The following is a 14,888-nucleotide window of genomic DNA, read 5'->3' as shown; positions in this document are numbered from 1 at the left end:
AAATCCTCTATGGGAGAGAGGAGACCCCCTGGTGTCCAACTTGCCTGCTTTTCTCACGGCTTTCCGGAAAGTCTTCGACGAACCCGGACGGAAGACCTCATCCGCATCATCGTTGCTACGCCTCCGTCAGGAAAGTCTCACCGTGGGCCAATATGCCATACGGTTCCGTACCCTTGCCTCGGAGCTGGCCTGGGATAACGACGCTCTGGTTTCCGTCTTCTGGGAGGGTCTGTCCGGCCATATTAAAGATGAACTTGCCGGTCGGGACATTCCTACCACTCTCGATGACTTAATAACTCTTGCCACCCGGATTGACCTACGGTTCCAGGAGCGTGCCAGAGAGGTCACCCGTGAGAGGAGGTTACCACGTCTAGCTCCTACTTTTCAGAAACCAGTCACTCCTTCTGTCTCTAACCAGGTACACCCTCCTGAGCCTATGCAGGTCGACCAGACCAAGATGGTCAAGACCCGTCAGGACTTACGCCGTGCCGAGGGGACCTGCTTCTACTGTGGCAGTAAGGAGCACCGGATCCGTGCCTGCCCGGAGAGGTCGGGAAACGCCTGTGTCTAGGTTCGCTCAGAGAGGTCCACCTAGACAAGAATAAATCCTCTCCATCCCTGCTGTTGTCAGTTTCAATCGTCTACGGGGAGAACCGTTATTTCGAACTAGCCCAACTGGACTCTGGAGCAGCCGGGAATCTTATTTCACAGTCCCTGGTAGAGAAATACCGCATCCCCACCAAACCTCTGGCTGTACCCTTGTCTGTTGCTGCCGTGGATGGGGGGCTCTTACCTCGCCCCATCCAACTCATCACCGAATCCATTACTCTGCAGGTGGGAATGCTGCATTCTGAGAGTATCTCCTTCCATGTTCTGCCTGGACTCTCTCACGCCCTCTTGCTAGGCCTACCTTGGCTCCAGAAACATGCACCCGTTCTTGACTGGCAGACCGGAGAAGTCCTTCGCTGGGGACAGGGCTGCCATAAGACCTGTCTGGTTCCCGTTCATCCCGTCCGTCCTTCTCCTACCCCAGCTAATCTACCTGGACTTCCGATTCCTTATTGGTCTTATGCTGATGTCTTTAATAAAAAGGAGGCAGAGACACTACCCCCTCATAGACCATACGACTGCCCTATCGACCTGTTACCTGGTACTTCTCCTCCCCGTGGGCGTATTTATCCATTATCCGCTGCTGAGACCCGGTCGATGTCCGAATATATTGAGGAGAATCTGGCCAGGGGATTCATCCGGAAATCTACCTCCCCGGCGGGAGCAGGCTTCTTTTTCGTCAAAAAGAAGGACGGCTCTCTCCGTCCCTGTATAGACTATAGAGGCCTTAACCAGATCACGGTGAAGAATAAGTACCCCCTTCCGCTCATTCCGGAGTTATTTGATCGTCTGAGGGGGGCTAGAATCTTCACCAAACTGGACCTCCGTGGGGCGTACAACCTGGTTCGTATCCGTCAGGGGGATGAATGGAAGACGGCATTCAACACCCGGGACGGCCACTATGAATATCTGGTAATGCCCTTTGGCCTCTGTAACGCTCCTGCCGTCTTTCAAGAGTTGGTCAATGACATCTTCCGGGACCTTCTCTACTCCTGCGTAGTGGTGTACCTGGACGACATCTTGGTCTTCTCTCCGGATCTCCAGACTCACCGGAGGGATGTTCGTCAGGTCCTGCTCAGGCTCAGGCAGAACCATCTCTACGCTAAATATGAGAAGTGCCTCTTTGAGCAGACCTCGCTTCCGTTTCTGGGCTACATTATCTCTCAGACCGGCCTACAAATGGATCCTGAGAAACTGTCTGCCATCGAGAAATGGCCCCGACCAGAGGGGTTGAAGGCTATTCAACGGTTCCTGGGCTTCGCCAACTATTACCGCCTCTTCATCCCGCACTTCTCTTCCCGGACTGCCCCAATTTCCGCGCTCACCCGTAAGGGTACTAATCCCAAAGAGTGGCCGCCCGAAGCAGAGGAGGCCTTTCTTTCCCTAAAACAGGCCTTCTCTTCCGCCATGGTGCTGCATCGCCCGGACGGCAACAAGCAGTTCTTCCTGGAAGTTGACGCCTCCTCCTCTGGAGCCGGAGCGGTACTTACTCAAAAATCATCTTCCGGGAGAATGGTAACTTGTGACTTATTCTCCAAACTCTTCTCCTCTTCTGAGCGCAACTATTCCATAGGAGACTGAGAGTTATTGGCCATCAAGCTGGCGTTGGAGGAGTGGCGTTACCTACTCGAGGGGGCTCTTCATCCGGTAATAATTTACACTGACCACAAGAACTTGGCTTACCTCCAGCATGCCCAGAGACTTAACCCGCGCCAAGCCCGGTGGTCCTTGTTTTTTGCTCGCTTTGATTTTGTTCATCATTTTCGCCCGGCTGACAAAAACGTCAAAGCAGACGCCTTGTCCCGATCCTTTCTGGTGTCCGATCTCGAGGAAGAACCTAAACATATCATCGATCCCGCCAGAGTAATGCAGGTGGCTCCCGTGAGTCTAAATCGTCTCCCTCCCGGTAAGACGTTCGTATCAGTACCTGATCGGGAGAAGATCCTACACTGGGGCCATTCGTCTAAACTAGCTGGCCACGCCGGTCAGAAAAAGACCCTCCAGCTTATTGCCCGGCACTATTGGTGGCCTACCCTGCACAAGGACATAATAGACTTTGTTTCTGCCTGTGTGTCCTGCGCCCGCAACAAAGTCCCGAGACATCTGCCAGCCGGACTCCTCCTTCCGCTTCCTGTACCTGCTGCCCCCTGGCAGCATATAGCAATGGACTTTATAACTGATCTCCCCGTCTCTGCCGGTTGTACGGTCATTTGGGTGGTCGCTGACCGCTTTTCCAAGATGGCTCACTTTATTCCCCTGCCAGGCCTTCCGTCTGCACCCGAGCTGGCTAAAGACTTTATCCGCCACATCTTCCGTCTTCATGGCCTGCCCCTCCACATCGTGTCGGATCGTGGGGTACAGTTCACCTCACGTTTCTGGAGAGCCACTTGTAAACTACTAGACGTCACCCTGGACTTCTCTTCCGCTTACCACCCACAGTCCAATGGTCAAGTGGAGCGGATCAATCAGAACCTGACCAGTTACCTCCGGCACTTCGTTAATGCCCACCATTCTGACTGGGTGGATCTCCTACCATGGGCCGAGTTCTCTTATAATAATCACGAGAGCGAATCCTCCTCCAAATCCCCGTTTTTTGTAGTCTTTGGTCAGCATCCTCGGATTCCTTTTCCTGTCTCCACCTCTGTGGACAACCCGGCTGCGGAATCTCTCGTTAGCAAATTTTCCTCCATATGGGAGAGTACCCGGTCCGCACTCCTTCAGTCGTCCGAACGGATGAAAAGACACGCTGACAAAAAACGCCTGGATCCTCCACAATTTCGTCCAGGAGATAAAGTCTGGCTCTCATCTAAATATGTTCGACTCAAGATACCCTCTTACAAGTTAGGGCCTCGGTTCATCGGTCCTCTGGAGGTCATCAGTCAGATCAACCCGGTGGCCTATAAATTGAAACTCCCGGCCAACTTGCGGATCCCTAACTCCTTCCATGTATCTCTCCTCAAACCTGTGGTGCTTAACTCTTTTTCCAAGTCTACAGGTACGCCTCCTGCTCCGGTTTCTGCTGAGGACGAGTTTGAGGTAGAGAACATTCTTGCCACCAAAAGGGTAAGAGGAAAGACCTTTTTTCTGGTAGATTGGAAGGGGTTTGGTCCTGAGGAGAGAACGTGGGAGCCCCGGGAGAACATCCATGCCCCTCTCATCCTAGCTAAATTTCTATCTGGCCTAAAAAAGGGGGGGCCTAAAGGGGGGGTACTGTAGTGCCGGCGTCCCTGCCCTCTGCTAGGCAGGGACGCTGCTCCCCTCACCGCTCTGCTCCGTGCCCGGCGTCCCTCTCCCGCTCTGCTGGCAGCGCGCGCTCCTTCCCGGCCACTGTGCTTAGGGCGCGCGCGCTCTCCCTCCCTCTTAAAGGGGCCGCGCGCGCCGTCCTAAGGAGTCCCCGGTCAATGGCCGGAGGACTTCACCATATATAAGGCACCTCCTCCAAAATGGAGGTGCCCGAGCAATGTTGTTGCACTGTTCTACTCTGCTTCAGCCCTCAGGTCCCGTTGCCAGTTACTTGTCAGTTACCTGCCTGATTCCTGCCAGAGTCCTGCCAGTTTGCTGTCTGTTTCCTGCCAGTTATTCAGCTACCTGCCTGCTTGCTAGCCTGAGGTCCGACGGTCTGCCTTTCTACTCCTGTCAGTCTGTCTATGGACCAGCTTGCCCGCTCACCTGGGAGCGCTCCTCCGCTACCTGCCTGCTTGCCTGCCCGGGGGTTCCGCTGTCACGTGCTGGGACCACCAGCTATTCCAGAGACTCTTGCCCACTCACCTGGGAGCGCTTCTCCGCTACCTGCCTGCTTGCCTACCTGGAGGCTTCGCCGTCACGTGCTGTGACCACCTGCTATTCCAGAGACTCTCGCTTGCTCACCTGGGAGCACACATCCTCCATCTGCCTTGCTAGCCTACCTGGAGGTTCAGCCATCACAGGTCGTACCTACCCTTTACCTAGAGACTGCCCCGGTCACTTGCCGTGACCTCCAGCCCGTTCTTCCAGAGACTGCCCCGGTCACTTGCCGTGACCTCCAGCCCGTTCACCCAGAGACTGTCCCGGTCACTTGCCATGACCTCCTGCCCATACACCCAGAGACTGTCCCGGTCACCTGCTGTGACTGCCTGCCTGGTCGCCACCCGCTCCCTTACAAGGACCGCCCCCTTGTATAGTAGCTCAGAGGTTCCGCCTCCCAGACCCGTTACAATCTTCATATGAAGATGAGTGATTTTGTCTGGGGCTCTGAGCTCCTCTTATTACAGCTGGACAATAAGGGACCCGGATGAGATTGAAGGAGGAAGACTTTTCTTCAGCTTCATCTCATCTTCTAATTCACTCCAGATCCTTCTCACCCTCAGATTAAGGGGGGAATCTCTATGTACCAGCTGGGAAGAACTGCTCTCTAAGAAGGTTAAGATGGGAGAAAGAGAAGAAAAAGAAGAGGGGAAACAGGTGGAAGATGAGAAAGGAGTAGAAGTGGAAGAAGAGGAAAATGAGAAAGGGGACGAAGAAGAGGAGGAAAAGGAGAAAGACGGTTTAGAGGAACAAAAGGAAGAAGTCCAGAAAAAAAGGAGAAATAAAGAGTAGAAGAGCAACTAGAAAAAGAGGAGAAAGAAGGAAAAGGAAGGTGATAAAGAGGAAGAGGTGGAGGGAAATGAGAAAGAAGGAGAAGAGGAGGGAAATGAGAAAGAAGGAGAAGAGCAAAAGGAAGAAGGGGAAAAGTAAGACGAAGAGCAAGAGGAATATGATGAGGAAATGAAAAAGAAAGACGAAGAGCAAAAAGAAGAAAAAGAAGTAGATCAGAAAGAAGGTGAAAAAGAGCAACAGGAGAAAGAAGGGAAAGGAAGATGAAGAAGAGCAAAACAGAGAAGAGGAGAAAAATGCAAGAGGAAGAAGAGGAGGAAAATGAGAAAGACGGTTAAGAAGAGCAAAAGGAAGAATTGCAGAAAGAAGAAAAAGGCAGGTGAAGAATATCAAGATGAAGAAGAGGAAGATGAAAGAGAAGAGGATGAACAAGATGAAGAACAGGTAAAATAAGGAAAAGGAAGATGAACAGCAAGAGAAAAAAGAGGAGGAATATGAAAAAATAGGTTTAAAATAGCAAGAAGAAAAAGAAAGGACAAAGATGATGAAAATGAGAAAGGAGAAGAGGTAGAGGGATAAGAAAGGAAAAAGAGAAGGAAGTAGTCAACAAAGAAGATGATGAAGAAGACTTAGAAAAAGGAGAAGAGAAGAGGAAGGAAAGGGGAAGGAAAAGACGTAGAGAAAGAAAAGGAAGAAGAGGAAGAATAAGGAAAAGAAGATAAAGAGGAGGAGGAATAAGAAGAGAAGAAGTAAGAGGAACCCACCTGTCACTATTGCTGGTCAGGACGTGGAGAGTTACAGATATTTGGGGTCCACATGGACAGCAAACTGGACTGGAGGTGCCATACGGAGAAGATTTACAAGAAGGGTAGGAGCAAACTGTACTTCCTACGGAAATTATGGTTGTTCAATGTTTGCAGCAAAATGTTAGATATGTTCGACCAGTCCGTAGTGACAGGCGCCATCTTATTCACAATCGTATGCTGGGGAAGTCGTGTGCGGGGGTCTAATAAGCTGATCAAGAAGGCAAGCTCCACTAATGGCCGCCATCTAGTGGCAGAAAAGATTCAGAAGAAGTGTTTGGCGATAATGAACAATAACGCACCCCCATTATATGAGTCGTTCATGAGGCAGAGGAGACCTTCAGCAACCGTCTAATCCTACTAAGGTGTAAGAAAGATACAGGAATCATTGTGCCGCCTGCTATGGGAATGTACAACAACTACCTGAGTGTGAGATTCTCCAGGTGACTGGTGCATTATTGGCGTCCTCATTGTATATCGTACTGACGGTCATCAATACGAATGTATGAGACTATTCCTGAGAATAGTCCTATTCTACTGTCATGGTGTAATTCATGTCTATGTTTTGCGGCTGTCATACACTTTTTTGATCCCGAGGGAAATTACCATTTTGTATCGTATACGCAAGACATATGGGAGGTGGTTGATTACAGCTAATAACTTCCATTTCCCTTTCCTCTTTTACGTTCTTCGCTTCCCATCACTCATCTTCAGTAATGACTCGGGTCTTCTTGTGACCAGAAGACCATTGATCTTATAGACTGTTCAAGCCTTTGTCAGTGGGCAAACTTACAAAAACAGCAAGGGATCAAATAATTATTTCCTTCACTGTAGCTGCAACAAAAAACGGCAACTACAGGAGCTATGCCAGCTTCGACGGATTGAATTCCGGGTCACTGAGACTCGGTCGGATTTAATCAAGGAATTGGTCCGTTGGGATGCTCAGAACGTCATGGGGGATGAAGAAAACTCTGCTGAGATGGACCCAGGGGAATTGCCAGAGCAAGGACCCGGTGGCGGTCTGGATTCAACCCAGTCCCTAGCATCCCAAATCCAGGAGTTGTTGGTTGCATTTGGATCTAAATCCTCAAGTGGGGAAAGGGCTTGTGTGATGAAATCAGTTTTGGGAGTTCCAGTACTGCCAGCGCCAGACCCTACCCCAATGATGGTTCCCTACCATGGAACTCATCTCCACTACAAAGGCATGCCAGTGTTTAATGAGGCCAACACCGAAGTCTATGAAAATCTGCAAGATTTTGAGACTCTGATGCTGATGCACCAGGTGCCCACAACTGATTGGGCTAAATACCTGTGAACTAGTTTGACTGGCCGGCCACTGGATGCTGCCCGGTCGCTTGGGCCTCAGGACTGCCTTGACCATAGAATTATTAAGGACACCCTACTGGCCCTTTTTACCATCACCCCCGAGAGATATCGCACTAAGTTTCGGACATTGTCTCGCCAGGGGGTCTCCTATGTAGAATTTGGCAGTCATCTCCGATGACACTGCAACTGCTGGCTCGACGGTAGAACTGCCCACTCTTCTGCTGCCCTAAGGGACTTGATCGTGCTCAAGCAACTTATGGAGAAAATGGCCCCAGAAATACGAGTGTGGGTAGCCGACCGGAAGCCCGACACCCCAGAGCAAGCAGCTGGAGACCTGATATGCCCACCGATCCCAGAAAACCCCTCAACCAAAGATTAGATTGGCAACCCGTCGTTCAAGCAGGACTATCCCGCTACCCAGCAGAAAACCCACCAGGACCAAGGGTCACCAACAGTACCAGTGATTTGCCCAACCCACGGTGCTGTTATACATGCGGGCGCCTTGGACACATGGCCAAAAATTGTCCCCAGGGCCGGGACCCCATGCCTGGAGCCCGTCTCCAAGCCCAGCCGGTCAACATCTGCCAAAACGAGCCAGCCGGGTCTGAGGACGCTACCCATGGGACACACGGACACACCAGCCAACCTCCATCGCCACATCCAGCCCGTCAAGGTCGGTGATATCCAGGCCCAGGGACTTCAGGACACTGGGTCTTCCATCACCCTGGTTAGCCCAGATATTGCCTTACCAGAACACTATTATACCTGGCCGCCAAGTGACCATCTCCCTGACTGGAGGTCAGCGTTCGGACATTCCACTAGCATGTGTGCAGTTGGACTGGGGTACCGACCAGGGAGAGGTCGATGTGGGACTCATGGATAGCCTCCCTACACCTGTTATTTTGGGGAACGACCTAGGACAAGGACTGTACAGCCAATTTATTACAGTCATCACCCACAGCCAAGCCAAGCAACTTTCTGATGTGGATCCTTCTGCCACTCCTCTCAAGTATAACTCGCACCCCAAGCTTCCATCATCCACCTCTGAGCCAGCGGCAGTGAGTACCCCTGACCAGACTGTGTCCATTGACTGGGGGGGAGACAGATCTCAAGGTCGTTAGGGAAGCCCAACTCAACTCACAGACTCCACCCTAGAGCTTGCCCGCAGTGCAGCCGCTCGACCTGGGGAAAGAAATCAGGGGGAGGTGTATAGATGGGAGAATGGACTATTATATCGGGAAAATACCGCATCCTGTCCCAAGAGACCCTGGTCCTGTGTGCATCAACTCCTTGTTCTCCAGCAGTACCGACCCCAACTCCTGCGCTTGGCCCATGATGTCCCTGCAGCTGTGGACAAGGGTGTCAAAAAGACCCAGGCCTGTCTGCTACATAGTTTCTTTTGGCCAAGGTTCGCTCAAGAGGTGTGGAAATACAGAGCCTCTTGTCCAATTTGTCAATGGATGTGGGGAGCACCCTGTCGTGCTCCGCTCCAATCCATGCCCTTGATAGGCGAGCGGTTTCAGAGGGTTGCCATCGATTTAGTGGGCCCCTTAGCTGTCCCCAGTCGCAGCGGCAAAAGGTTTATCCTCACCCTGGTTGACTTTGCCACCCGCTACCCGGAGGCCATTGCCCTGGCATCCATAGATGCAGAGCGCGTGGCTCAAGCTCTACTGTACATTTTTAGTCAAGTAGGATTTCAGCAGGAGGTATTGACCGACCAGGGGACCCAGTTCCAAAGCGAGCTGATTCAGACCCTCTGGGTGAAACATGGGGTTCGCCCCATGCGTAACACCCCAAAACTAAAGTTTTGTGTGAGCGTTTCAACGGAACGCTCAAGAAGCTCATTAGTCGGTATGTGGAGTCCGAGGGGGGAGACTGGGAGAAAAACCTGCAGCAGCCCCTGATCGCCTACCGGGAGGTGCCACAGGATTCTTCCGGGTTCTCTCCTTTTGAATTGCTATACGGCCGAAAAGTGCGAGGGCCGTTAGAGTTAGTACAAGAGAGTTGGGAGGGCATTTTCCCCACAGAACAGGTTCCCATTCTGGAGTATGTCCAAAAGTTTAGGGAAAAAGGAAGTACCTCATGGCCTTAGCCCATGTGAATTTAGAAGTAGCTCAGGAAAGACAACAATGGTATTACAACCGTGCTGCCAGACTCTGAGTATTTACCTTTGAACAGAAGGTTCTAGCACTAGTATCAGTACCCCAAAACAAGGTGCAAGCCATGTGGGCTGGTCGGTTCACCATCACCAGGAAATGCGGGGAGACTGACTATACTGTGACCCTGGATGGAGCAGGTGTACGTGAGCGGACCTACCATGTCAACAGGCTAAAAGCTTATGAGGAAAGGGAAGTTACCAATTTAGCAGTTTGCTGTCCCCCTTCAGATGACCCAGATATGGACCAGATCCCCGACTTATTAGTAGAATCCAAAATGGGAATGGGGATAACGGATGTCCCGTTGGGAGAGCGGCTTGATCCATCACAGAGTCAGCAGTTAACAAAACTGCTTGGAACATATGGCTCCCTGTTCACAAGTCGGCCTGGTCGAACTCCCCTGGTCTAGCATCATGTCAACACAGGGGTAGCCACTCCTCTCAGACAACCCGCCTACCGGGTGAGACCTCCAGTGTTGGCAATGATGAAGGCCAAGGTGAATGACATGTTGAATATGGGGGTCATAGTTCCATCCCATAGCCCATGGGCAGCCAGTGTAGTGTTGGTGCCCAAGAAAGACAAGAGTACTCGCTTCTGTGTGGACTATAGGCGACTCAATGAGGTCACCATTACAGACGCCTACCCCATGCCTCGGGTGGATGAACTACTAGACAGATTAGGAGGATCTTGGTTCATATCTACCATCAATCTAAGCAAGGGATACTGGCACTCACAAAGGAGGCTCAAGAGAAGTCTGCATTCATTACTCCTTTTGGCCTGTATGAATTTACCAGCATGCCATTTGGGATGAAGAACACCCCGGCTACCTTTCAAAGGATGGTGGACCAGTTACTAGAGGGATGTCATGGGTATGCCCAGGCCTACCTGGGTGACATCGCTATCTTCAGCGACACCTGGGAAGAGAATCTTCAGCATGTGTCCGACGTGCTGCAGAGGATAGCCAAAGCCCAGCTTACCATCTGACCCGACAAATGCCAGATGGGGATGGCCAAGGTACTATACCTGGGACATTGGGTGGGAAGGGGGTGCATTCGTCCCGAACCTGCAAAAGTAGAAGCCATTACCCAGTGGCCTCGCCCAACCAACCTAAAACAGGTCCACGCATTCCGAGGGACCGCAAACTATTATCGAAAGTTTATCTCCAATTACAGTACTGTAGCAAAGCCCCTCACTGATCTTACCACCAAAAGATAAGCCCGCAATCTCATCTTGACCCCAGAATGCGAGTCTTCATTCCTCCAGAAAACCCAGCTAGCCCACAGCCCAGTCCTGACTGCTTCTGATTTCTGCCGCCGTTTCATTGTCCAAACAGATGCATCGGATACCGGACTGGGAGCAGTACTTAGTCAAGTGGGGGACGATGGTCAGGAACACCCAATAGCCTATGTCTCCCGAAAGCTGTTGGACCGGGAGAGGGCATACGCCACAATAGAAAAAGAATGCTTGGCCATAGTCTGCCCTAAAGAAATTGCAGCCCTACCTCTATGGCAAAGAATTCACGGTCATAACGGACCACAATCCTTTAAGTTGGCTAAATCAGACTGCTGGAGACAATGGACGTTTACTCAGGTGGAGTCTGGCCTTACAGTCCTATAATTTTTCAGTCTCCCATAAAAAGGGCAAAGATCATGGAAATGCCGATGGACTGTCCAGACAAGTGGAAAAGGATGATCGGAAGCCTATCACGTCTGGTTGCCCCATCAACAGCGACCCACTACAGGATCCAGCAGTCTCCAGGGCTAATTAAGAAGGGGGAGGAATGTGACGACACAGCTTTTCTTCTTAATTATGCCAGACATATTCAGTAAGCCAGGAGCCATATGCTTTTATCTTCATGGTGACTTTTGCATTGGTGTTCTACTTTGGTTGATTAACACAGACTATTGCTTGAATAATCCTGAATGTTGACACTTGAGTTGAGATGTCCTGTAACATATTGTCTGCAAATCTTGCAAGATAGAGACATGGAGCAATACTGTGATAATATGCTGATTACGTATTATACCAAACCATGCAAGTTGATTAAATGCTCAAACAATGAGTCATGAGCCCCTTCCACCTTGATCCCTGACCCTTGACCTGTGAATGATGTCTGCAAGGACAACTGTTATCTATAAAAAAAAGGGGTCTCTGCCTCTATTCTGTGTCATTCTACAGCATGTCAGCTTAGGGGCTTAGGGGACTTCGGCCCCAGCTGGAGAAATACAGATCGGCTCCATTGACCATTGCTGAACTCTCAGAGACATCCTGAAGAATCCAGGTTGGGCAAACAGGTCACCTGGCCCCAGACTTAACTGCTCTCAGCTAGTTTCCTAAGCTTGTCATTACCTTCTCTCTTTGGTGGCCTGCTGAAAGCAGGGTGCCACTGGTGGCGGAAGTCAGCCCTGGAATCCCCGAAATCGCATCTGTTCTATCCCCGGCAGGCCAGCAGAAGGGTAAGGACTGTGTAATGTTGCAGCATTTTGGATACTTGCTGAGACTGTTCTATATGTTTATTGTCCACTTTATGGTTCAATAAAGTATTGCCGCGCTGTTTTGCCCTCACCCTGTGTTGTCTGAGTAGTGTCATACCCACGGAAGACCCCGGGTCTTCACACTTTGTATTATCCGGATTTTCTCATCAAAGAGCAAAGGTGTCGGCACGTTTCGGTCTGGCTCCCGTGTTGTCCGCCAGGGTCACTATTTCTGCTTCCGCAGATCATATCTACGGCTCATTGTCCATAGTCTTCTGGTCGGGAGATTCTTTTGTCCTTCCTTCCTATTACTGAGGGTCAGTTACCATGTGGCTCAGATTGCTGATACTCTTTTTTTTTTTTTTTCAGTGAGTCTACCATCCCCTCAGACTCTACAGAAGGTCCAGCTCCCCATTATAGACCGTGCGGAGTGTGACGCCATGTACCACCTCAATAACCCCACTACATCCGCCAATACCACCTTAATACAGTGGGACATGATCTGTGCCGGATACAAGGATGGTCAGAAGGACGCCTGCCAGGTAACAAGACGTCCTCATGACGAAGAGGTCGTCACAGTATATAATATGTAGACATGTTGGTATCACTCCGGCCCATCTTAGACAAAGTGGGGCCCGGTGCTCACATATTGCCCCATCACACAGACACATTGAGGTCATCGACAGTATTGAAGTCATTCGCCGCTTGTTTCCCGGCCTCCTCACACCGGCTGAGGAAGAACGATGGGGACAGGACAATCACTGGTACATCATTAAGGCTGGTGTGGTGCAGGCCAGTGAACATGGCCGCCGTGCGCAGAGATGTGCTCAGTCCTGAAGAAGGTTGCTGGAGTAAGCCACTAAAGTAGCGTAACGTCCATGTATTTCCGGGTGGGCTTAGTCACTCCCCCCTTAGTCACTCCCGCCCAGGCTCTGTACACACATCAGTATATAAGACGCACACTGCATGCTACACACTGAATGTGACACACATACACACATCAGTATATAAGACACACACTGCATGCTACACACACTGAATGTGACACACACATACACACATCAGTATATAAGACACACACTGCATGCTACACACACTGAATGTGACACACACATACACACATCAGTATATAAGACACACACTGCATGCTACACACACTGAATGTGACACACATACACACATCAGTATATAGGACACACACTGCATGCTACACACACTGAATGTGACACACACATACACACATCAGTATATAAGACACACACTGCATGCTACACACTGAATGTGACACACACACGTACACACATCAGTATATAAGACACACACTGCATGCTACACACACTGAATGTGACACACACATACACACATCAGTATATAAGACACACACTGCATGCTACACACACTGAATGTGACACACATACACACATCAGTATATAAGACACACACTGCATGCTACACACACTGAATGTGACACACATACACACATCAGTATATAAGACACACACTGCATGCTACACACACTGAATGTGACACACACACACACACACACATCAGTATATAAGACGCACACTGCATGCTACACACTGAATGTGACACACACACATACACACATCAGTATATAAGACACACACTGCATGCTACACACACTGAATGTGACACACACATACACACAGTATATAAGACACACACTGCATGCTACACACTGAATGTGACACACACACGTACACACATCAGTATATAAGACACACACTGCATGCTACACACACTGAATGTGACACACACATACACACATCAGTATATAAGACACACACTGCATGCTACACACACTGAATGTGACACACACATACACACATCAGTATATAGGACGCACACTGCATGCTACACACACTGAATGTGACACACACATACACACATCAGTATATAAGACACACACTGCATGCTACACACACTGAATGTGACACACACATACACACATCAGTATATAAGACGCACACTGCATGCTACACACACTGAATGTGACACACATATACACACATCAGTATATAGGACACACACTGCATGCTACACACACTGAATGTGACACACACATACACACACATCAGTATATAGGACGCACACTGCATGCTACACACTGAATGTGACACACACGTACACACATCAGTATATAGGACGCACACTGCATGCTACACACACTGAATGTGACACACACATACACACATCAGTATATAGGACGCACACTGCATGCTACACACACTGAATGTGACACACACATACACACATCAGTATATAAGACACACACTGCATGCTACATCACACTGAATGTGACACACACATACACACATCAGTATATAGGACGCACACTGCATGCTACACACACTGAATGTGACACACACATACACACATCAGTATATAAGACACACACTGCATGCTACACACACTGAATGTGACACACACATACACACATCAGTATATAAGACACACACTGCATGCTACATCACACTGAATGTGACACACACATACACACATCAGTATATAGGACGCACACTGCATGCTACACACACTGAATGTGACACACACATACACACATCAGTATATAGGACACACACTGCATGCTACACACACTGAATGTGACACACACATACACACATCAGTATATAAGACGCACACTGCATGCTACACACTGAATGTGACACACACGTACACACATCAGTATATAGGACGCACACTGCATGCTACACACACTGAATGTGACACACACATACACACATCAGTATATAGGACGCACACTGCATGCTACACACACTGAATGTGACACACACATACACACATCAGTATATAAGACACACACTGCATGCTACATCACACTGAATGTGACACACACATACACACATCAGTATATAGGACGCACACTGCATGCTACACACACTGAATGTGACACACACATACACACA

The 14,888-nt window shown here is 49.8% G+C and overlaps 1 protein-coding gene across 1 annotated transcript in view; it reads left to right on the top strand.

The window, feature by feature from the left end:
- LOC141161449 (uncharacterized) overlaps nt 1–12,533 on the top strand; it is a 61,658-nt gene extending 49,125 nt beyond the window's left edge. The window contains exon 5 of the mRNA XM_073646258.1: nt 12,310–12,533. Within this exon, the coding sequence (XP_073502359.1) occupies nt 12,310–12,533 (224 nt within the window). The remainder of the gene's footprint in view (nt 1–12,309) is intronic.
- The last annotated feature ends 2,355 nt before the right edge of the window (nt 12,534–14,888 follow it).

The sequence above is a fragment of the Phyllobates terribilis genome, unplaced genomic scaffold (genome assembly GCF_046119375.1).
Source record: "Phyllobates terribilis strain yellow unplaced genomic scaffold, ASM4611937v1 Scaffold_9__5_contigs__length_417890890, whole genome shotgun sequence".
In the NCBI taxonomy this organism is placed as follows: domain Eukaryota; kingdom Metazoa; phylum Chordata; class Amphibia; order Anura; family Dendrobatidae; genus Phyllobates; species Phyllobates terribilis.
This window is presented reverse-complemented; position numbering and strand designations above follow the sequence as displayed.